The sequence below is a fragment of the Lytechinus pictus genome, unplaced genomic scaffold (assembly GCF_037042905.1).
Source record: "Lytechinus pictus isolate F3 Inbred unplaced genomic scaffold, Lp3.0 scaffold_20, whole genome shotgun sequence".
Taxonomy (NCBI): domain Eukaryota; kingdom Metazoa; phylum Echinodermata; class Echinoidea; order Temnopleuroida; family Toxopneustidae; genus Lytechinus; species Lytechinus pictus.
Window position 1 is genome coordinate 15,385,514 of NW_026974141.1, and position 22,407 is coordinate 15,407,920.

Here is a 22,407-nt window from a genome sequence, read left to right on the forward strand (position 1 = left end):
GATAGCACATGGAATCATAAAGTCGAACTATTTTGGAAAGTTACCAATTCAGCTCTGCAAAAGTGCTTATTTAAGGCAGATAGTGTTTTAGTCAAGGAGAAATATGAGACAACCCATAGCACCCTACATTTATAGATTATCATGGGCTGAAATTTTCAACTTGTGTCTATTTTGCAATTGCGTAATTCATATTTTAACAGGTAACCTAGCTTTATACCCAAGTCAAATATTGGGGGACCAAATAAATTCTTGTCTTAGGAGTAATTTGACATTAGGGGGTGTTGCAAGAAAATGTTTGCAATCAATTGCAAATATTCTGTTGCAATTTTACAATTGATAAATCAATTCTAGCTGTAGCAAATGAGCTTATACTCCTTGTTTCAAGAAGCAGATTACAAATAAATCGCAATTTCGTTTTTTTTAATTTCAAAACTTACAATCGATAGACTTGCAATTGATCGCAAGTTTCTTGCAACGCCCCATAAGAGGTATAAAACATGTTTTGCATAATATGTTGAAAAAATTGATGGAACTGATGGGGAAATATTTGACTTATGAAAAGTTGACTTGTGCAAATGTACCTGTAGGCCTACTTTGAATTTCTTTGCTGGTCAAAGGTCAATCAATTAAAATAAAATCTCCCTGAGGAATGTGAAGTGAACATACCATTAACTTCCAATCCACAGTTGACTGGATTTCCCTCTCGATACCATCTCGCCTGACATTCATTGCAGAAATCAAGGAAGCAGACGGCATTCTCAAAACCACCACACCCCACATCGCAGGGATTGAGGTCACACACCACAGGTTCACCATCACAGGGGCAATTAGAGATTAGAGGTTCAACGTCCAGGCAGAATCTAGAACGGGAAAGTAATCAAGAGTGTTATGAAAGAGAGAAAAAATAAGTCAGGTGTAACCTAATAACACTTCAACATTGTACAATAGATAAAAAATCTTGTTCATATACCATCTTCAATATTTCCATTTCGACATTCAAATGTAAGTGTTATCATAATCCCCAGTTATCACTATCATTTCTATTATCATTATTTATAATTTTTATGATCATTATCATTACCATTAACAATACAATAATTTTTTTAAATATTTTGTATCATAACCATCGTTATCATTCCCATTATTATTATCACTATAATTGCCATCATCATTATCATCATCAATCACCACCACTACCAACAAAATCATCATCATCACCATCATCATTATTATCATCATCATCACCAACATTATCATCATCATCATGATCACCACCATCACCACCATTTTCACCACCACCACCACCACCATCACCTCTACCATCACCATCATCATCGGCACATTACCTTCTAGAATATGTTGATAATGGGAAATGACTGATACCCAGGACACTACTCTTACTAGGAAGATCCTTTGGAGACATAAGCCAGGTCTGTTCATACCACAGCACCGGATCCTCCACAGGAAGCGGACAGGTGCGAGGTATCGATCGCAGGAACTCCACATTCTGTTTGAAGAGGAGCTCATCAAGATGGTAGGTGAGACGAAGCGAATGGGGCCCAGCGTAAGTATAGTTACAGTAGGAGGCATCCAGGTAGTTGGAGTTGAAGCCAAATTGGTCGTACCCATCCTGGTTGACTCCGCTGCGGTCTAAGCACTGATAATTGTACCCTGATAAAGATAGTTTTAAGAAATATACTTTGAATGTTCTTCAGACCTAAATACTTTACATGTACAATCATGTAGTTGCAGGAAACAATGATTTCAAGGGAAAGTCTTAAAATCCACGGTTAAATGTCACCATATCATCGTAAATCTAGATCTGGTTCATTTTATCCATAAATCAAAGCATTTAAGCTGAAAAAAAAACACACAGTGAACACAAAAAATATACACATTGGACAGTTTATTTTTATTGGTTGGAAAAAGACCATACATCTGGCTGGAATGCCTTGTTATGTTTGTCCAATTCTCAGCAATTACAAATTTTCTACCAGAATCATACATTTTTATATTTTTCTGACAACTAGCATTTACAATGTATGTAAGGATTGCACGACACTGCAAGATTCAGTGTTCTATTACCATCAGCTGAAAAACACATTTTTGTGGTCATTCTATTAGATTCAGCTCAAATTCATTTTTAGATCTTTCTAACTCGTATTTGTGTTAGTCTAGGTTTGCATGATATTGCTAGATTATGCATTCTATTACTATTATTACCACCAGCTGTCAAATAAACACTATAGGATACTGTCTTACCTTGATTATTGTAGAAGTCTGTTGCATCTAAAACTCCACTTCGGTGGTAACCAAATGGATTAAAGCCACGTTCGTCGTACCCATTCCGATCAAAGCCATAACGATTGAAACCTCTTCTATCATAGCCGTTCACATCGAAGCCATCTCGATTGATACCTGCATAAGGAACAGAAGCAGGATGTTGGATCAAACTGAATCACCAATTTTGAGGTTTTTATTGAGTGACGCTGTTGTCTACTGACTTTTGTGCAAGGTCACTTGGAAAGCCATGGCTGACGTTCATTCACCAGGTGGGTGTTTCATAAAGCTGTTCGTAAGTTAAGAGCGACTTTAAGAACGACTGGTGAACCTTTCTTACGTGCTAAATAATTAATGATGAATACCATTTACCACTAGAAAGGATCACCAGTCGTTCTTAAAGTCGCTCTTAACTTACGAACAGCTTTATGAAACACCCACCTGATTGGGTCAACAACGGTCAGTGAAACGTAGTGACAACAGAATATTGTAAGTTTCTACCCTACAATTTTCAACAATTTGAGTAAAAACGATTCGTAACTGACTAACATTTTGTTTAAAAGCACATCCTTAGCTTTAAAATGATATAAAAATCAGCAATATTGATCAACAAAAACCTTAACAAGAAGTTTGTCAAATGTAGAAGAAATTAAATGAGAGCTTCAGAAATTAAAAAGAAAAAAAAGTTAGAAGTTTTGGGGTTCACTCAACCATGAGATGTGCACACTGTGCAATCTCAGTCAGTCTTCCAAGCAGTCCAGAAAAACTGGGGTAGAAAAAAAAATCCTGTGTCTTGTCTTTTATTTACCTTTGAAAATTAAAAGTTTGACACTGAGCACAGAGAAGAAGACTAACTCTTTCACATAAGCTACTTTTCAAATATCTTACTTTTTGGAGACCAAATTACTGATTAAGAAATTCACAGAGAACCTTCTCTGATAAATAATTGTTGGTTTTGGGTTGTCTGGTCACATACATGATCGCAAGTTGAGCCCTTATTGTGACATCACAATGTTCCTTATTGTGACATCACACTTTCGTGGTAATCCCAAGAGATTGCTCAAATAGAGTGTAGTCAACATCATGCATTAAGCAGTGTTTCTCTTTCAAAGTTATTAATAGTATTTACGAGGTGCTAATTATCTCGTTGCCTATTCAATGGTGCATGCAATAGCTCCAGCTGCTAAAGGCGCTTGATGCTTATAAGGAATTATCCTACCTGGTACCCATCCACCTCACCTGGGTTGAGTGCAGCACAATGTGGGTAAATTTCTTGCAAAAGGAAAACACGCCATGGCTGGGAGTCAAACGCATGTCCGTCTTATTGAAAGACACGAGTCGTAACCACTAGACGACGACGCCCCCTCAATTATTACAGACCACATTTAAACACTAGTTCTTGCCGGGATCTCATATAGTTCTACTTATTAACCCTTATTCTTCCTTGCAATAGGGTAACATCAGTCAGCTAAATAATAATTTCTTTAATTTTGCAATTCTCACATGCGGCACATGCTACTAACCTTATCCACATTTAAAAAAGTATTCACTTTGTTATTCAAAAATCTATGAGCCTTGTGTCCTCCTATATATGGAAAAAATATTGCTTTAAATGTCAAATAATCCTTCAATGCTTTGTTGCGATCCAGCCATTCTTCATGTGTAGAAATGGCAGTATAAGTTGGAGAATGCTGTAACTTCCGAAGGTTACCACGATGGAGAAGAAATTGTGTACAGGTTCTATTGTACACCATGTACAGTATCTATCCTTTTGTGGGCATGTGCTGATCCTGAAAAGGACTACACAAACTTGGGTGGTCCAGAGGTAGATGCTAGGTCTCAAACATCTTAGTTTACTAGTATTTTTCATGATTTAAAAGAAAATACACAAATCAAATATTTTTGCAAAGTCGCATTTTCTTTTAAATCATGAAAAATACCAGTAAACTAAGATGTTTGGACCTAGCATACACAAATCCTCAACAAGTTCCTGAATAGAAACTGACAGCCATTCCCAAAATATAAAAATAAAATTCATGGAAATGAATCCCTGAAAGAATACTGCATTTTTATGTTTTCATTTATTTTTATATTTTGGGAATGGCTGTCAGTTTCTATTCAGGAACTTGTTGAGGATTTGTGTATGCTAGGTCTCAAACATCTTAGTTTACTAGTATTTTTCATGATTTAAAAGAAAATACAAAGTTCTCTGAACTATGGAAATAAGGCTCTACATAATATTCTCTCTTACAAAAGAATACATGGTGTAGAATGAAACCTTTATACTCTTGGTAGTACTATGTAGATTATGGCATGGGTTAGTGTGTTGAGTTGTCGATGAGTCTTGTTCAAAGACAATAGTCCCATCCTGTCATTAATTGATCCACAAGGATCTTACCCTTTAAATGTTCAAGTCTATTGTTATGCAGCATCTGCTATTCACGCAGGTAATCCACCTTTTGTCCCCAGCTGCTAACCATCATCTCATCCAAACACACCCAAAGGCACCACCTTTTCCTAAATACTATACCACACAATTAAAGCCCACAGATAATAAATGAACACAATATGAAACCAATAAAAAATAGGTTGGTAGTTGTTGACCTACAGACTGTCATGATGATGGACTATCGTTGATGGAGCATAAATGTGACCTACCACCCCAAAACCACCAATAAGTCGCCAGGTAAGGTTCTCTCTAAATAGCTAAAATACGTGTAGTAATTTAGTCTCCAAACACCCAAAATAAAAAAATAGCTTATCGGAAAGAGCAATTCTTCTTCTTCATACTGTGAAAATTTGAAGTCATGAATTTGAATAAACAAAAAGATACAAGAGTTTCTTGGATACTACTTTTTCAGACTGCTTGGAAGTTTCACTGAGATTACGCAGTATGCATTCTCATGCTTGAGTGAACCCAATTTCCAAACCTTGTTTTCTTCTTATTTTTGAAGCTCTTGCTGAATTTCCTTTGCATTCGATCAAGTACTTGTAATGGTTATTGTTGGTCAATGTTAATTAACACAATCATTTTAAAGCTTAGGAAGTGAATTTTCAAGCTCAATAAAAATCACAATATTCATTTTGGTTGACTTATTGTTGGTTTTAGGGTGGCAGGGCACAAATCATGTAATTCACAGAGTCACAACCTGTTTCATGAAGACTTACAGTTATGGTAAATTAAACATTATTGTGACCACCATAGACACCCTGACTTTGATAAGCTGCTGCCAAGAAAGACTTCAAAACTAATTTTCAGAAAATATGCATACTTTTACATTACATGGGAGCGTTTCATGAAAGGACTTGTCAGATTTTTATAATAATAATAATAAGAATAATAATATAGGATTTGTATAGCGTACATATCCATTTCGCTAGGTGCTCAAGGCGCTCCTATATTTCCCCGGCTAAGCTAGTCTACCGATTCTGGTGCGCACAGCTTTTTGAGGAATTACTTCCTGCCGGTACCCATTTACCTCACCTGGGTCGAGTGCAGCACAGTGTGGATAAATTTCTTGCTGAAGGAAAACATACCATGGCTAGGATTCAAACCCACAACCCTCTCTTTGAATAAGAAGAGCCGTGGTGTAGTGGTTCTGACTCTCGCCTTGTAAACAGAGGGTCGTGTGTTCGAATCCCACCGCGGTCTAGCGTCCTTTGGCAAGGCGTTAATCCACACTTTGCCACTCTCGACCCAGGTGCTACATGTAAATGGGTACCCGGTAGGATGCGAAAGATATTGTATGTTTGATTTTGCCAGCGCCATAATGAGGCTGCGATGAATGCAAGGAATGCTCCCCAGGGAGTGGAAATTGTGCACTTTTCGTGCGGGATTGAAATGAATCCAATGACCAGGGTAATAATATGCTGTAACGCGCTTTGAGCCATTCAGGAAAAAGCGCTTTATAAAAATTGGCTATTATTATTATTATTATTATTATTTGAAAGGTGAGAGTCAGAACCACTAGACCACGACGCGCCCACTATCTGACAGGACCATAGTAAAATTGCTTCTAAGCCAAACAGAATCAAGGAAAGTCAGCAGATCTGACAACTTGTTTGATGAAAAATGTTGATGAAACGCTTTTAAGGTTTTTATGAGATTGACTCGGTGTTGTTGAATTATGAGATACAAGGTTTTGCCACGAGGCCAACTGATCTCACGATGCCATAATCAATATCATGATGTAAGGAGCCTGTTGGTATGACTCTGGACAAAAACATATGCACTAACTTTTTGAATGAGTTTAATTGAGATACAAACTTTAACAAGTTTTGCAGCTTGCCACTAAATTCTGACCAGACATCATGCTCCTGGCTAAGAATACTTGTTAAACAATTGGAGTGACCTGCTATATTTTAACTGTCATGAAACTATCTTCAAAACAAGACTGTTTATATATCTATTTGGACTGCATTTAGGCAGTAGACAACCTAGTTTCTTTCATCTTGTTTATTTTGATAAAGCTCCTACGCGTATGCAAACATTCCTCGCGCTGAAATACTGAGTTAAGTGGCTTTCCTTCAATATCCATCAACTGGAACATTTTCTCTTGGGACTCATACCTGTGAATACTTAACTTGGATATTACTTCTAATAATTCAATCCATATCAAGCATTGCCAGCTCTGGTCCCTGCTTTATTTTGGAGTTTGGACACATTTCTTTCAATAAATAACTTTAACTTTGTTAGGAATCACAATTAGGCATCTAAATTCCTGCACAATCATTCATTGAAAACAGAGCTATGAGAATCTTATCACAGAAGAAAAAGATGCACCTTCTACATTGAATCCAAATCTGTTATAACCTCTGCGATCATATCCTCTTCTATCATAACCCTCAAGATCATAGCCACTGTAGATGTAGATCTCACGAGGGTCGACCTGACCAAAGCGATTACGTCCACCAATGTCATATCCAAATCTACAAAAGAATGGAAGAGAAGAACAATGTGATGGTAATCAAATCACATGTATGGTTCTCAAACAGCCTATGTTTACTCATTTAAGACATTTCAACCAAACAATATTGCCCATCAATTTCATATCCAAATCTACAAGAGAAAGGAAGAGAAACATTGAAAGCAAGAAATATGCTAGAATCAATATGTGTGGACACTTTTGTACAAAAATCATATTATAGGACACGAAATGGATTATGACTCAAATTTTTTGTCTACCAACCATTTAGTGTAATTGTCATTTAGTCCACTTACCATTTGCCTAATTTCCAGTTAGGCTATACCAATTTCCTCTAGTATCCACTTGGTCTAATACCACTTATGGGGTGTTGCAAGAAACTTGCAATTGTAGCAAGATCATTTATGTACCACACATCAATTGAAAGTCACCCATTTCATATATATTTTGCAATCGATTGATGGTCTGCTTATTGACTTAACAGATATTAAATGATTTGCTTGTTAACGTTGATCTATCACTTATAAATTGGCATCTAGAAATTGCAATGGATAGCACATATTTTCTTGCAACATCCCCTGAGTCTGTATGGTTAGATGAACTGTTCAATAATCAATAGCCAAAGTGGAAATTGGACCATCAAGGCATAAGATTAAATGAGAATTAGACTATTAAAGTGGGAATTGACCAAGTGCATTATAGACCAAATGGAAATGGAACCATATTGATTGTAGAGCAGATGGGTTTAGCAAATGTAGTTTGAGATGATCTACCTACAGACCAAGTGATTATAAACCTCCCAGGTGGGTGTTTCATAAAGCTGTTCGTAAAGTTACGAATGACTTTACGCACGACTGGAACATGTTCTTAGGTCATAAATCAAGTACATAGGGATATCACATAGCACAAGAAAGGATCACCAGTCGTGCCTAAAGTCATTTGTATCTTACGAACAGCTTTATGAAACACCTCCCTGGTAAACAATCTTAGCCAATACTAGTGCCATTGCTATGAGACTCAAAACACTGGACACATCTGATGGGGGGGGGGGGGGTACTTGATTACTACATGTATATCAAACATTTTTTTATATAACAACAATGTACATGTATGATTATTGTTACAATTAGAAATGATAATAGCTTTATGGATGATATTACCTGTCAAAACCAAATCTATCAAAGCCATTCCTATTGTACCCCTCAGCATCGTAGCCTTGATCATCAAAGAGCAGGCCAGTGTTGTTACAAGGATGGCCAAAGCCCTGGAGGGCATAAGTCACACAGAGTTGTGCTTCTGAACTCATGACATCCATAGGCCTCATACCAAAGGGAACCATCGGGACTTCACGAGCCTGCACAGGGTAGCTGTTGGCATTGCCGTTCATCTGTTGCCATCGCCAGAAAAGCATGTCCACGTAGGATTGAAGCGCAAGGAAGATGGGGTCGTATGGTGCTGCAGAGGAAGCAATGTGGCCACCGATGTAGCTGTAGACGTGACCGATGATGGCTTGAAGGCAGGATTCGAAGGTGGCAAAGTCGGTGCTAGACATCGCCTGGGCTACATCGATCTTGGACGGGAGTTGAGCTGTGGACTGGAACTGCCTGGCAAGGCAAGGATCCCACTGACCTCCAGAACGGAAGGGGTGATCTGGCACACAGCTACCTGGTCCAACACCATCACCACCAAAGAAATTGGGTTGCCACACGATAGAATGAGATAGATTGCCCACATCAGTTGTAAAGTCGTAGTAGGGAAGAGCAACCCTGCAGTCAATGTCCTATAAAAAAAGAGTAGCTTGGCATCTTCCTTGTACTTTGTATTCTATATTTAAATTGTGTGAACATAAAGGAATAATCTTACTTCTGTTTGAAATAAGGCATTATCTATTTCTTCATGTTCATTTTATTGTATTTAAATCCCCACCATGATGAAACATTTTTTTTCATCTTTACAAATACAGCAACAACCAAACCAATATTTCACAAAATTTAACATTTGCTTGGAGGTTGTGTTAAGACGTCTTTATTCATTATCTACTGGCAGATTATCTACTTAGATACGCTATTTTATTCATAAGTCCACTGTTTGAAGAGTGGACTCATGAATCAAAACAGAGGACTCATGAATAAGATAGCGTGGATAACCACAGCAACAGGCGTCAATTTGGCGCACTGTGACAAAAGCGCGCATCAGCATTGGACATTTTTTATACACGCGCCCGTTACGCGCTAAATCAGCGTAATTTATACGGGAAATCTGCACAAGCCATGAATTCAACCGTGTGTTTTCAAAACCACCCTTGTGAATTTTGGCCATTGTATCAGTATATTGCTTTAAAGAGTCATGCAAAACATCATTAATCCTAGTCCAGATGTTGATATACATGTATGGAAGCTTTCTTTTCAAAAGCTAACATAGAATGCCTGACTCCCAAATTCTCTAACCAAGTGCCAATCTCCCATATACAGATGAGGGACTGTCACTTGGTTAGGGAATTATGGATTCAGTTCCTCTACATGTACCTTTGCTTTGGATTACACCAATCATGATGCAAGATGAACTGTTGCTTAACCTACCTGCAGCATACGCTCCACCTCCCTGAGGAAATTCCTGTGCCAAACCAGGAAGGAAGCTTGACTGTGGGCTTCCATCACATGCTTCATGTAGAGATCCCTCATGTGAGACCAACGTGACTCCGGTCCAGAGGACTGGAGCTGACGGATAGCCGACTGGAACAGATCCATTTCCAACCGAGTCATGTCCCGGACCTCCTTCCTTGTTGTCAAGTTCTCACACCTGAATGAGAAGGAAAAATTTACACAATGTCAATGAGAACATACAATGGTGTTGAGGCTCAGGGGTAACTACTCCAAATGCTTGACCAGCGCAAAACTAGGGGTCTTACTTCATGAAGAACTTATGATTATGGATAATAATTGTGGTTCCTTGCCACCAAGGTAACTACCAACTGAAGGTACATGTATTGGGGCTTGGCAGCCAATGAAAAATAATTTCAATGGTAGTTACCATAGTTGGAAATACAACATAATCACAGATTCTTAATTAATTGGGTTCCCTGATTAACATCTCGAAGGATACTTAGCTTAAAACACATCGCTCAGTCATTCGCCGTAAGGTACATGGTGGAGTTATTACCTGCACTGTACACGCCCTCCAGTAAGACACTGACAGGATTGGCATCCACTCCGGAAGGTCTCCATTGCATAGGCAGCATACTCTCCTGCAACCATGCATTTATCCCCTGGAAGATCACAGCTCACATTGGCACACAACATACCTGGATGGAAGGCAGTCACCTCTAAACTCTGCTCTCTTGAGGTCAAAGGTTGGGCTGCTGTTGTCTGGTCACGGCAGTTGCTCAGTGTAGTTTCCTGAAGGATATAATAGAAATTCTTGAAATATTTCTGAAGGTAACTGGATCAATAGATCATCTGTCAAAATCCTAAAGTCAGTTTTGATGTAGTATTAAATTTAGAATTAAATCTCTCATACAGACATTGTAATATATTCAGTTTTGCAATCAGACAGAAACTCAGGCTCTTGAGTCACTTAATAGGCTACAATAGACAATCACAACTGAAGGCCTCTTTTATAGCGTAAGCTGCGTTCCATTGGTGCCAGAACTGCCCCATTGCTATTGGTCTGTGCAACGGACCAATCTGCGGGCGCTGCTATCGCCAAACGGGGTACAGACATCAGGGAAATCCTGTCGATGAGGTGCAGCCATCGAGGAGTTTAAATCACGAACAATGCCCTATGGTGTATCTCTATACCCTGGTCAGGTCAGGCATTTGTTTGCTACTGGTAACATGTAGTCCAGTATTACCTGTTTCATGGTAGAGTCGTCGGCGACTAAACCGACAAACCCACCTCAGGTTTTTACCCAGGTGAGGAGGGTGCGTGAACACCCCGCAGGATTAAAAACAAGACCTGTCAAAGGGTGGAGGAGTCCTTATACGGGACCAACAGCCATTCACTGCAACTGTTCTACTGTACATGTACATCTTCCGATCGTCTAGATTTTCTTGCCATTGGACTCAGGTGTGGTACAGCCAAGTATGTAGATTTCAGCCGTGCAACTGAGACCCACTTTAAAAACCGTTCACAGCTTCTGCTTGTAGCACAACCAACCCTACCAAAGCCCTATGGCGATTGGAGCGTGATGAGGACAGAATCGTGATATCTGGGAGCCCTTAGTCACTAACCAGCACATAGGCGGTGAAGGTTAAATCAGTCGCTCAGCTCTTGGAACCAGGGACAGGAGAGCAGTTCGGTAGTTGCCTTCATGACTGAGCAGCCCGATTTAGGATCCACTCTGCTCATCCATATCCTGGGAAGGGGCTAGAAAATGTGCCCTATACATAGTCTGTTCCTACTAACCTGGCTGGAACGCCGCGTCCAGTGGGTTCACCATTATAGCGGTAAGAAAGATCAAAAGAAAATTGGTACATGGAATGTACGAACACTTATGGACACACAAAACAGCAACCGTCCTGAAAGGCGTACTGCCTTTGTGGCGCGTGAGCTGAGACAACATGACATTGATATTGCTGCCCTACAAGAGATAAGATTAGCCGGAGATGGACAATTAACAGAGACAGCAGGTGGATACACTTTCTTTTGGAAAGGAAAGAGCATGAGAGAACCCAGAATCCATGGTGTTGGGTTTGCTATCAAGAATGAGATCATGAGAACCATGGATCAAGTGCTACTAGGCATAAATGAAAGACTAATGACTCTTCAAATGAATCTCAGCAAAGGCAGGAAAGCCACCCTAATATCTGCCTATGCTCCTACGCTAATGGCTGAAGCAGAAGAAAAGGAGTCTTTCTACTCAAGCCTTGATACTCTTCTCACTCAGATCCCACGCAGTCACAAACTCCTGCTACTCGGTGACTTCAATGCCAGAGTGGAAATGATAGCACAATTTGGAATGATGTGCTTGGTAAAGAAGGCATTGGTAATGTCAATGACTAACAGACTAACCATCACAGAAAAATAGACAAAAAACTTCTTGGCGTCACCCTCAATCAGGCCATTGGCATATGATTGACTACATTATCGTCAGACAGGATGACAAGAAAGATGTAAACATCACAAGAGCAATAACTGCATCTGATGCTTGCTGGACCGATCACAGATTGATAAGATCTGTAATGGCAATCTCTTTACAACCCAAGCATCGGAAGACAAAGAAGAAAAACAGAGCAGGATATAATCTAAGGTCACTTGAACAACCCAGTGTGCAAGCAGCGTTCAAAGTGAGCATGGAGAAATCCATTCAAGAGAGGAACCCTAGTATCAATGATGATGTTGAGAAATGCTTGAATGACCTAAAAGATGCAATTGTAAAGCCTTGCAAGGAAACTTTAGGAAAGCCAGAAAGGTATCATGAAGATTGGTTTGATGAGAATGATAAGGAAATTACTCAACTCACTTCAGACAAACGATCGGCCTTCACTACCTGGCAAAATGACATACGAAATGCCAATAAGAGAGCAGCATATCATTCTCTAAGATCCTTGATCCAATGTAGAGTGAGAGAATTAAAAATCAGTGGTGGCTGAAGAAAGCAGAACTTCAAAAACTTGCTGATGAAAACAAAAGCAGAGATTTCTTCACTGCCACTAGGAAGGTGTATGGTCCAACTGTCAACGGAGTAAGACCTGTATCAGGAAAGGATGGATCGCTCCTCAAGGACAAGGATAAGATTAGAGAACGATGGAAAGAACACTTTTCTGACCTCCTCAATCAACCTTCTTCAGTGGAAACAAAAATAATCGACAATTTTCCCCAGTCAACGACTCTAGATAATTTGCCAGATGCACCAACCTTTGATGAAGTGACCAGTGCTGTCAAAGCTATGAAAAATGGTAAGGCAGCTGGACTGGATGGCATCCCAGCTGAAATCTATAAATCAGCTGGATCTGAACTATGCAGAAAACTACATAATCTCTATAAACTGATCTGGGAACAGGAAACCGTCCCATCGGAACTGAGAGATGCTCTAATAGTGACAAACTTCAAAAAGGGAGATAAATCTTCGTGTGACAATTACCAGGGAATCTCTCTTCTCTCAGTTGCAGGGAAAATACTAGCTAGAATCCTGTCACAACGTCTATCAATTGTCGCCGAGGAAGTCCTACCTTCATCGCAAAGTGGTTTTAGGCCTGGACGAGGAACCATTGATATGATATTCTCAATCGTTAAACAACGACAACCACCAGGAATAAACTTGAGATATCGCATAGATGGTCAACTATTTAACCCTCGCCGACTGAAAGCCATATCTCGGACCACAGATGTCACAGTGAATGAACTCCAGTATGCAGATGACAATGCTATAGTTGCCTCCTCTGAGGAAGACCTTCAAGCAGCAATGGATGCTTTCAGTTATGCCTACTCCGTATTTGGACTTAAACTGAACACCAGGAAAACTCAGATCCTGTACCAACCAAAGCCTGGAATCACACATGAACAACAATGCCCACCTAGCATCAAAGTTGATGGACAGCCACTGACCAATGTTGAGAGATTCACATACCTTGGCAGTTGTCTCTCATCAAAAGTAGATATTGATGATGAAATACAGCAGCAGTTGAGTGCATCTAGCTCAGCATTTGGGCGTCTAAGGACTAGAGTCTTTGACAATAAGAATCTGTTTACAGAACAAAGGTGAAGGTTTACAAAGCTGTGATCCTACCTACGTTGTTGTATGGATCTGAAACCTGGGTAACCTACAGCCGGCATCTGAAAAGCCTTAAAACTTACCATCAGAGATGTCTTCGCCGGATACAAAACATCAAATGGACTGACAAGCGAACCAATAACAGTGAGCTGGAAGAAAGTGAATGCACAAGCATTGAAGCCCTCATTATAAAAAACAGACTTCGCTGGGCCGGTCATGTTCTCCGCATGGAAAATAACAGATTGCCCAAGCAGATAATGTTTGCAGAGCTTCAGAATGGTAAACGCTCTCTAGGAGGTCAAAGAAAACGCTTCAAGCACAATCTCAAACGAAGCCTGAAGCAGTGCCAGATTAACCCTGAATCATGGGAAGACTGTGCTAAGGATAGACTGAAATGGAGATCAGCTGTACGTCATGGTTCAAAAAGGTTTGAAACACACTGAAAGAAACATTGTAATGATATGCGGGCAGCTAGAAAACTCTGTCAACAGGTTAACACTAATGACCTGACAGATGAATTCATCTGCACCACCTGCTTGAGAAAATGTAAATCGAGGATTGGCCTCTACAGCCATTCCAAGACACACTAATTATGCAAGCAGACATCATACTCTATTCAGAGGGATAGCTAAGAGAGAGAATCTCTATACCACAATGATCTTTCACACTAATTTCTGCCCTACTTGCATTCCATAGGTTTTAACATTTGAAGAGTTAAGAATCTGCACTTTCTAATCTAATCAATAAGACAAAACAATCAAATTTCATTCACACCTGTCTTAGCGGCAACCTGTCTATATCAAAAACCTGTCTTTGGTGGCCATCAAATTTGCCTCACATTTAAAAGGAATATGTGTTTACGAACCTTGATGGATATACAGACTACCTGTCTACAGTTGCTCACTTTTCTGTTTCCCAATTGGTGGACTAAAATGACAATATATTTTGGTATAAAAATTTGGTAAAATTGGTGGAACCAGAAGATACAGGGTAATCATTGAGTTGGAAAAAAAATGACGGTGATAATGAACAGCATTTGTATAAGGCCATTTATAAAAATAATTCATGTTCAGATTTAAAGGTCTCAATGTTGTTACAATTATGAAGTTGGATTGGTAGAATTCCAAAGACAAGGAGCAACTGACAAAAAAGCTCTATCCCTGTAAGTTTTCAGATGGATATTGGGCACTTGAAGAATTAGTCTAGCAGAACAAAGTCCTAGCCGCAGTTGATGTACACTGATTAGACAAGTGACATAGCTCGAGGCCAAGTTATGGAGAGCATCAGTCTTTAACCCTAAATCTCCCGGGGTATTTTGATTCTTGTCATTCCCAGGGGGGGGGGGGGGGCCATTATGGCCCCCCCTTAAGATCTCGGCCGCGGATCGTGCTAGCGACGTAAAAATTTGCACACTGGTAGTGTGCGATGTAATCTACAAGGCTGTATGGTGAAATTTTCCAAAATAATGAGATTTTATTTTATATGAATTAATTATGCTAATTTATGCATAAATCATACTTTTTGCTCTAATTCACTAAATAAAGCTCCTAGAATGCTAATTTTTTTGTAAAAATATTCTTTGTAGCATTCTTAACGATCTGAATTTAAAAAATCTTCGGTTTGGAAATCAATTTCTTATGTATTTTATTGTTTTATGAATTTCTTATGTATTTCTTTGTTTTTTTACTTTTTGTTTTTTATTGTTTTTTCAATGGAAATCATTCCAGACTTAATTCTGATCATAAACAAGGCAAAATTAATTAAGTTTAATCAGTAAAAGTAGAAATAATGATACATGAATGAATTTTGGCTAAATACACAATTTGCATTGGATTTGTACATGAAATCACGTTTATGAGCAATTTTGGGTCTGACATGCACTTACATAATGTTGTGTAATGTCGTAACCGCGTACCGGGGCGTCACAAATTTGGTCTCAAAATTTGCGCGAGACTTGAAAGTAAAAAGTCAGTGAGCGGCGAGGTCAAAAAATTTCGCGCAGCAGATATATCGCGAAAATTGTCGAGGGGGGGGGCCATTATGGCCCCCCCCCCCGGGAGAATTAGGGTTAACATAACTTTATAGATCCTTTACTCACCATACAAGTGAATCCAGCAGGAGTTGTGGCACTACCACTTTGGTAATCAAGATTACGTCGACAACAAGCTCCCATCATGCACTGCTCCTGACAATCCCTCTCTGATCTGAAATTATTGTTATTTCCACCACATCCTTGAATATGATGGAAATAGAAAGAAAATAGGTATTACAAAAATGTACAAAAGGTATCCTATACTGATAATTTCATTTTCCTCATGACTGAACATAGTGATGTAAATGTTTGCAACAGCATATCATTTCATAACCTTCCAACTTCATTAGTGTCCTCATGAAAGAGTTACCATGGATTAATCTACATGTAATGTACATGTATGATGCATCAGAGAGACTTTCTCCTAAATTTGTATGTGCAATATGAAATGGTACATGAATGAGATCAGTACCTGTATACTCAAATGGTTCACAGCGCATACTGTTGTAGTTGTAGAAATATCTGATCATGCCGACAGCATCACAATCACCATATGCAAGCGGCAAGGCACACACATTGATCTTGTGCTCACACTGAGAGCCAGTGCAGGTTGGAGGGCAGATGCAGACGAATGTTCCAACCATGGGAAGGGGTTGACAAGTTCCTCCATTAAGGCAAGGATTAATGGCGCATGGTTCTCTGCACTGCTGACGTTCCATATCAACACTGCAAACAGATTCTCCTCTCTGCAGAAGAAATATACATGTAGAAGAATATGTTTAACTTACGTGGACCAATTCAAGGTTGATGAGATAAATTATCACAGTTACATTCATACAGTACTTCATATTTTTGTTCCTAAGTGCTTTTCATTGTAATTATAATTATCCCGGTCAAAGAATCCACCACTGTTCCACATATAAAGTGCACCATCTCCACTCCCTGGGAAGTATCCTGGCTGGGCAACCGTTTTTATCGGTGCACACATGCCAATCTAATCACAATGTCATTCACATATTGCTAGTCACCCATTTAACACCTGGGTGGATAGTGACAAACGTGGACAAGTGCCTTGTCAAAGGACATTACCACCGGGAGTAAGCAGATGCCATGTTCTGAATGTCCAAACTCTTGATGATTCTCAGTTCACTTAGCTTTGGCTGCTGTTTGAAGATCTTGGCAGGCTGGCTCCACCTCCTTCTGCTATGATGTCAGCAGATTTTAAGGCCAATGACGATGCAGCCAAAGGCAGTGCAGCATCATGTATGTGTATTGTGCATGTGTGCACATGCTGCACGACTGGCTGATAGTAAAATGATCTTCGTAACGAATATCATCAACGCCAGGGATCTTGCACCTTTCAAATCCATTAAGTTGTGGGCTAACCCTTTTGCACACTAAGACTGGGTGGTCCTTGTGGTCCAATGCCTATTGGTAGTACAGAATTCAGTTATCAACAGGTTAATAAATTTTACCTGACAGCGGCAGGCTGTGCATGGATCGGGATACCAAGAATCGCCATCACTGTATTGCTGACCTTGATGAAAGCAGGGTAATAGGTTACCAGTGTCAGGGTTCCTGCATTCACATCTCTCTCGTTCTATCAACCTCTGGTCCAGTATTGACACCTGGAGTGAGAAGCAGAAGGAAGTATTGGTTTGAATAAATAATATGATCATTTCCTGCTAGATTGATTAGTCCAGAAACAGTGCCTGTAACTTTGACCTAAGTTTATGAATGCAAGGAGGTAAAGAAACCAGTGACAGGATTTGTGCACTCGCAGCTACATGCATCCCACTCAAGCATCCTCTGTCAAGATCAGAACCTGTAACTTTGACCTAAGTTCATGAATGCAAGGAGGTAAAGAAACCAGTGACAGGATTTTTGCACTCGCAGCTACATGCATCCCACTCAAGCATCCTCTGTCAAGATCAGAACCTGTAACTTTGGCGAGTGAGGAGGTCAAGAACCACCAGCAGTAGGGGTTTTCTGGCTTCCTGCACCCAGAGCTTTTATTCTAAGGTCCTTGTCAAAAGCCTGTGTTATGTCTTTTGGCAGGCATCTTGCTATAAAGCCACTATGCATCTTCTCATAGCAGCATTCCTGCACTCCCCATCGTTTTGGCTATGATGAAGAGTGAGGTTTGATAATGAAAGGCCGCTTGCAGGATTCCTGCAGGAAAGAGGCAGTTCTGGCTTTTGACATGGTTCCATAAATCAATCCTTAGTTCAGAGTAGATCCTGCAATGTTGCCTTCATGAAAGCAAGGTGGTAAAGAACTGATGTACGTAAAAGGGGTAATGGTAACTAGGGAAGAATATGTTGTTTAATTTCAAGATTTGGGAATGCATATTTTTAAGCATAAGCCAGGTATACCTGTTCATAGGTAAAGATTTCTTCGTCATCAAGAAAAAATCTTAACCAAGAGTACAACACAAACTCAAAATCAGCAGAATAAATACTTAACTAAACATTTTACTTTATCCAACTAATGATTGGTTATACTAACCCTGGCGGGTGTTTCATAAAGCTGTTCGTAAGATAAGAGCGACTTTAAGAACGACTGGTGATCCTTTCTTATGCGCTAAACCGTCGCCAATGAATATACCATTTACCACAAGAAAGGATCACCAGTCGTTCTTAAAGTCGCTCTTAACTTACGAACAGCTTTATGAAACACCCACCAGGTTATCAAAATTTTACATGGAATATCTATTCATTCATAGAGGACAGGTGAGGCCGAACAAAACCTTTTAACTGAATGTCAAAGCAATGTCAACCCTCTTTCAATCTTAATGGGATATCAACTAGGTATTTCCTGTATTCTGTTGCTCACAAAACCATTCTTGAATTCCCTCACAAGTTGCTGAAGATTGCAGGATATCAGTGCCTTGCAACAAAACACTCAGTGATTGATCATGGGGTTTATTTTTGTAATTGATTATACACAATAGGCAATGCAATCACTTTTTTAAATCAGGCCCATGATCAATTGCTAAGCTTGATGATACCAGGTCCAGATGATATATGCCAACAGGTTGGTAAGGTCTTTAACTGGCTTCTATGACAATAGGAAGTTGTTAATTGTATTTGGGGTTTACTCACTCTTCATTCTACATATTATAAATCATACAGTGTTGGTTTATATGCATTTTACCAACTGTACATGTACACGTATAGGACCAAGACATTGGGAATACAGGATTACAGTATCTAGTTAAACACTGGGGCCTGTTTCATAAAGTCTGGTTATATAACAAAAAATAATGCAGTTTCTATAACATGTTTACTATCAGCAAATCAAATCAAAGGATTTCAGTAGCTTTAAACTTGAAAATGTTCATTATAATTTTTTTTTTTAATGAAAGAGGCCCCTTGTCTTTTGCCATGTTACAACGCTTCATTTGACTGGGTGGAGTTTCATAAAGATTTTTAATGTAACTAAGTAAATTCCCAATAAAACATCATCCAGTCCCTTCAAAAGGAATAAGGTCACTTTATAACAAAAGGTTGAGTCATGCTTCCTCGCAACTTTAAGTGTTTTTACTTCTAATCCTTTAATTTTTCCATGATAAAAAAAAAAGTGGAATGGGAAAAGTCACAGTTGGCCATGGACGTCACTATAGTTCAGTGTAGTGGTTTCATACCTATATACCATGCGTCATCCTGGCAGAAGTAGCCTGAAGCAAAAGCAAGTAAGCATGTATTCTTTCATGGGCATTAAAGGAGAATGAAACTTTTGGAGCAAGTTAGCTTTAGTGAAAGCAGAAAAATCAAAGAATAAGATCAACAAAAGTTTGAGTAAAATAGGACTAGCAATAGAAGAGTTATGAGCATTTGAATGTCGAGATCACTAATGCTATGGAGATCCTCCCATTGGCAATGCGACCAAGATCTATGATATCACAGATGAACAACTCTCCCCTTTTGGGCAATGAAAATATACCCCAAAACATATCTTTTTGATCATTCTAATCATATGACAAACGATTCATCAATGATATAATGCTGTGAAACCTCTGTACTTGTCCTCTCATAAAGAGAACACCTCACCTTGTGATAGACTCTATAAAAGTGAGAATATAAGTGAAATAAGTACTAAAGCAATGAGGGAGTTGTACGTGTGTGACATCACAGATCTTGGTCGCATTGCCAATGGAAGGAACTACATGGCATTAGTGATCTCAATATTCAAATGCTCATAACTTTCTTATTATTCATTCAATCTTCCTCAAACTTTCAACAATATGTTTCTTTAATTTTTCTCTTTGATATAGATTCAGCTGGTTTCAAGGGTTTCATTCTCCTTTAAATTGGTTCTGAAAAAGACCACATAAAATTGACCTTTCGACAAGTGTGTTCTTGTCCACTTCAGGAGAATGAGCAAAGAACACAAAAACACACTTGTCGAAATGCTGAGTTTGGGTGGTCCTTTGCGGGACCAAGAAATGCCCTCAAAAGAATACATGGTGTTAAGTGAATCCACTATACTCTTCTCCTTCACCATGGAAACTTTCAGTTACAACTTAAAGTTACCGTAAATCTAGCCTCTTCTTGCTAAGTTACAAGCACCCATGCTTTGTTAACAGTCCAGGAGTAGTGCCATGGGAAGGCATCGGGCAGGGGTCCACAGCCTCCTATATCACATTTTTTTCAATTAGTAATACAATTACATGTAGCATGTTGGCCCTGAAAAATGAATGCCACTGGCTAGATTGCAATCTTTGTCAGACATGGCTTGAGAAAAGAAAGAAAAAGGGGGATGGGGGTAAAAAAAATGATTACCTGTGCTTTTAGCATGTTGACCATATTGGTCAAATCCCTGACTGATGTCTCCAGCCGTTGGATACGATCAGATTCTCCTTGTGTCAGAGCAGCGGCCGCTGCAGGGCCGTCATTCTGTCTGGGCTCTGAAAGATACATGTAAGCAAAGATCATTCCTTTATTAGTTTTGAAAAAGAGGGAAAATGTTATAAGAATCTGAAAAAATAATCAAAATAATAAAGATATTTCAAAATGAACAATAAGAGAAGGAAATAGAAAAAGGGAAATGATTTGTTGACAGAGTTCAACAAACTCTACCGATCAATGTAATCATTATACAGGCTGAGACCCTAATTGACACTTTTATCAACACTATACACGATCAGTATAGAAACCCAATGCAACACTACTAGTCTGCAATACATACAGCTAAAAGCGGCTGGGCTGCATTTATGCGACCTCATCTGCTAGAATCACAAACATGAATCATCATTCAAAACACAAACAAATCACCGTAACTGCAGGAACAGGGTATGTTCTACCCCCTCTCTGAGGCTGTTCTCACTACGTTCCTAAAACTAGTTTACTGGAAACTAATTTAATGCGTAGTGAGTACGGTCGAAGCGGTCTTGGAAGCGATCTTCCAAACCAGTTTGGAAAACCACCTCGCGATGTACAGTAGTTTTCAAGATCGCTTTGCCTCGTTAAACTGGTTTTAGCGTAAGTGGGGACACAACCGTTCTTGGGGAAGCGATCTTCGCACATTTTGAGCGCGCTACTCCACACGACAGGTGTAGAATGCCCATGCTGCGGTTTCGAATTTCGCGCGAAACGTGTCACCCCACTGAGAGCGTTTCCATAGCAACAAGAGCGCTTTACGTGAAGTGATTTTGAAAACCAATTTCGTGTGATCAAGTGGGAACGCTAGCAAAGCGATCTTCCAAAGTGGTTTCCTGAATCAGTTTCCAGTAAACTAGTTTTAGAAAGCGTAAAGAGAACGGCCTCTCTAATGCTCTTCCCTCACCTCAAGCCTATCGCATCATAGTGAGCAGTTTTACCAAGGTATTATAGCTCAACATCAATTTTGTTTTATTTGAAATGGATACACATCGTCAATTTCCAATACATACTGTATATGGCTACTGTGTGAAGCAAAAGGGAAGAATATCACTAGCAGTGTGCATTATGGCATGATAACTCGGAATTAGGCCAACACAACAATGTCATAGAATCATGATTCAAATCACTGATTACATTTATGCGACTTTTTTAAACACGATTCTCCAGAAATGTGTTTGCAAAGTTGCAAACGCCCTGTTTTCTGTGTTTCACGTTTGTGATTTGAAACACTTTTACTTAAATTACTTTTTACCTAACGTAATCATGATTCTCTTTTTTAAAAGTGTGTCAAATCATGATACTTCTGTAAAAAAAGTGGCTCATAAATGCACCCCTGGACATTTTAGCCAGCACATATATGTGGACGTACTGTACATGTGGCCAGGTAATTTCTTCTTAAATCCTGATTCTTCATATCAACAATTCAATTCCTAATATTATTACAAGAACTGCATTAATACAAAAATCTAGATTCTTAAATTATAAGAAGGAATTTTGTGTAGTACACTGACAACTTTATAGACTATTCTTAATATCGAGAAACGGGATTTAGAAACGATTTGACATACCCTACAT

The 22,407-nt window shown here is 39.2% G+C and overlaps 1 protein-coding gene across 1 annotated transcript in view; it reads right to left on the bottom strand.

Annotated features, from left to right (window-relative positions):
* The window catches only part of LOC129282962 (kielin/chordin-like protein), a 70,061-nt gene that overhangs the window by 34,446 nt on the left and 13,208 nt on the right, over window positions 1–22,407 (bottom strand). The window contains exons 5-15 of the mRNA XM_064114760.1: window positions 20,734–20,858; window positions 17,425–17,577; window positions 16,422–16,695; window positions 16,016–16,149; window positions 10,365–10,600; window positions 9,785–10,004; window positions 8,366–8,985; window positions 7,064–7,209; window positions 2,263–2,418; window positions 1,347–1,671; window positions 667–860 (exon numbers count right to left, since the gene is read on the bottom strand). Coding sequence (XP_063970830.1) covers window positions 667–860; window positions 1,347–1,671; window positions 2,263–2,418; window positions 7,064–7,209; window positions 8,366–8,985; window positions 9,785–10,004; window positions 10,365–10,600; window positions 16,016–16,149; window positions 16,422–16,695; window positions 17,425–17,577; window positions 20,734–20,858 — 2,583 coding nt within the window. The remainder of the gene's footprint in view (window positions 1–666; window positions 861–1,346; window positions 1,672–2,262; window positions 2,419–7,063; window positions 7,210–8,365; window positions 8,986–9,784; window positions 10,005–10,364; window positions 10,601–16,015; window positions 16,150–16,421; window positions 16,696–17,424; window positions 17,578–20,733; window positions 20,859–22,407) is intronic.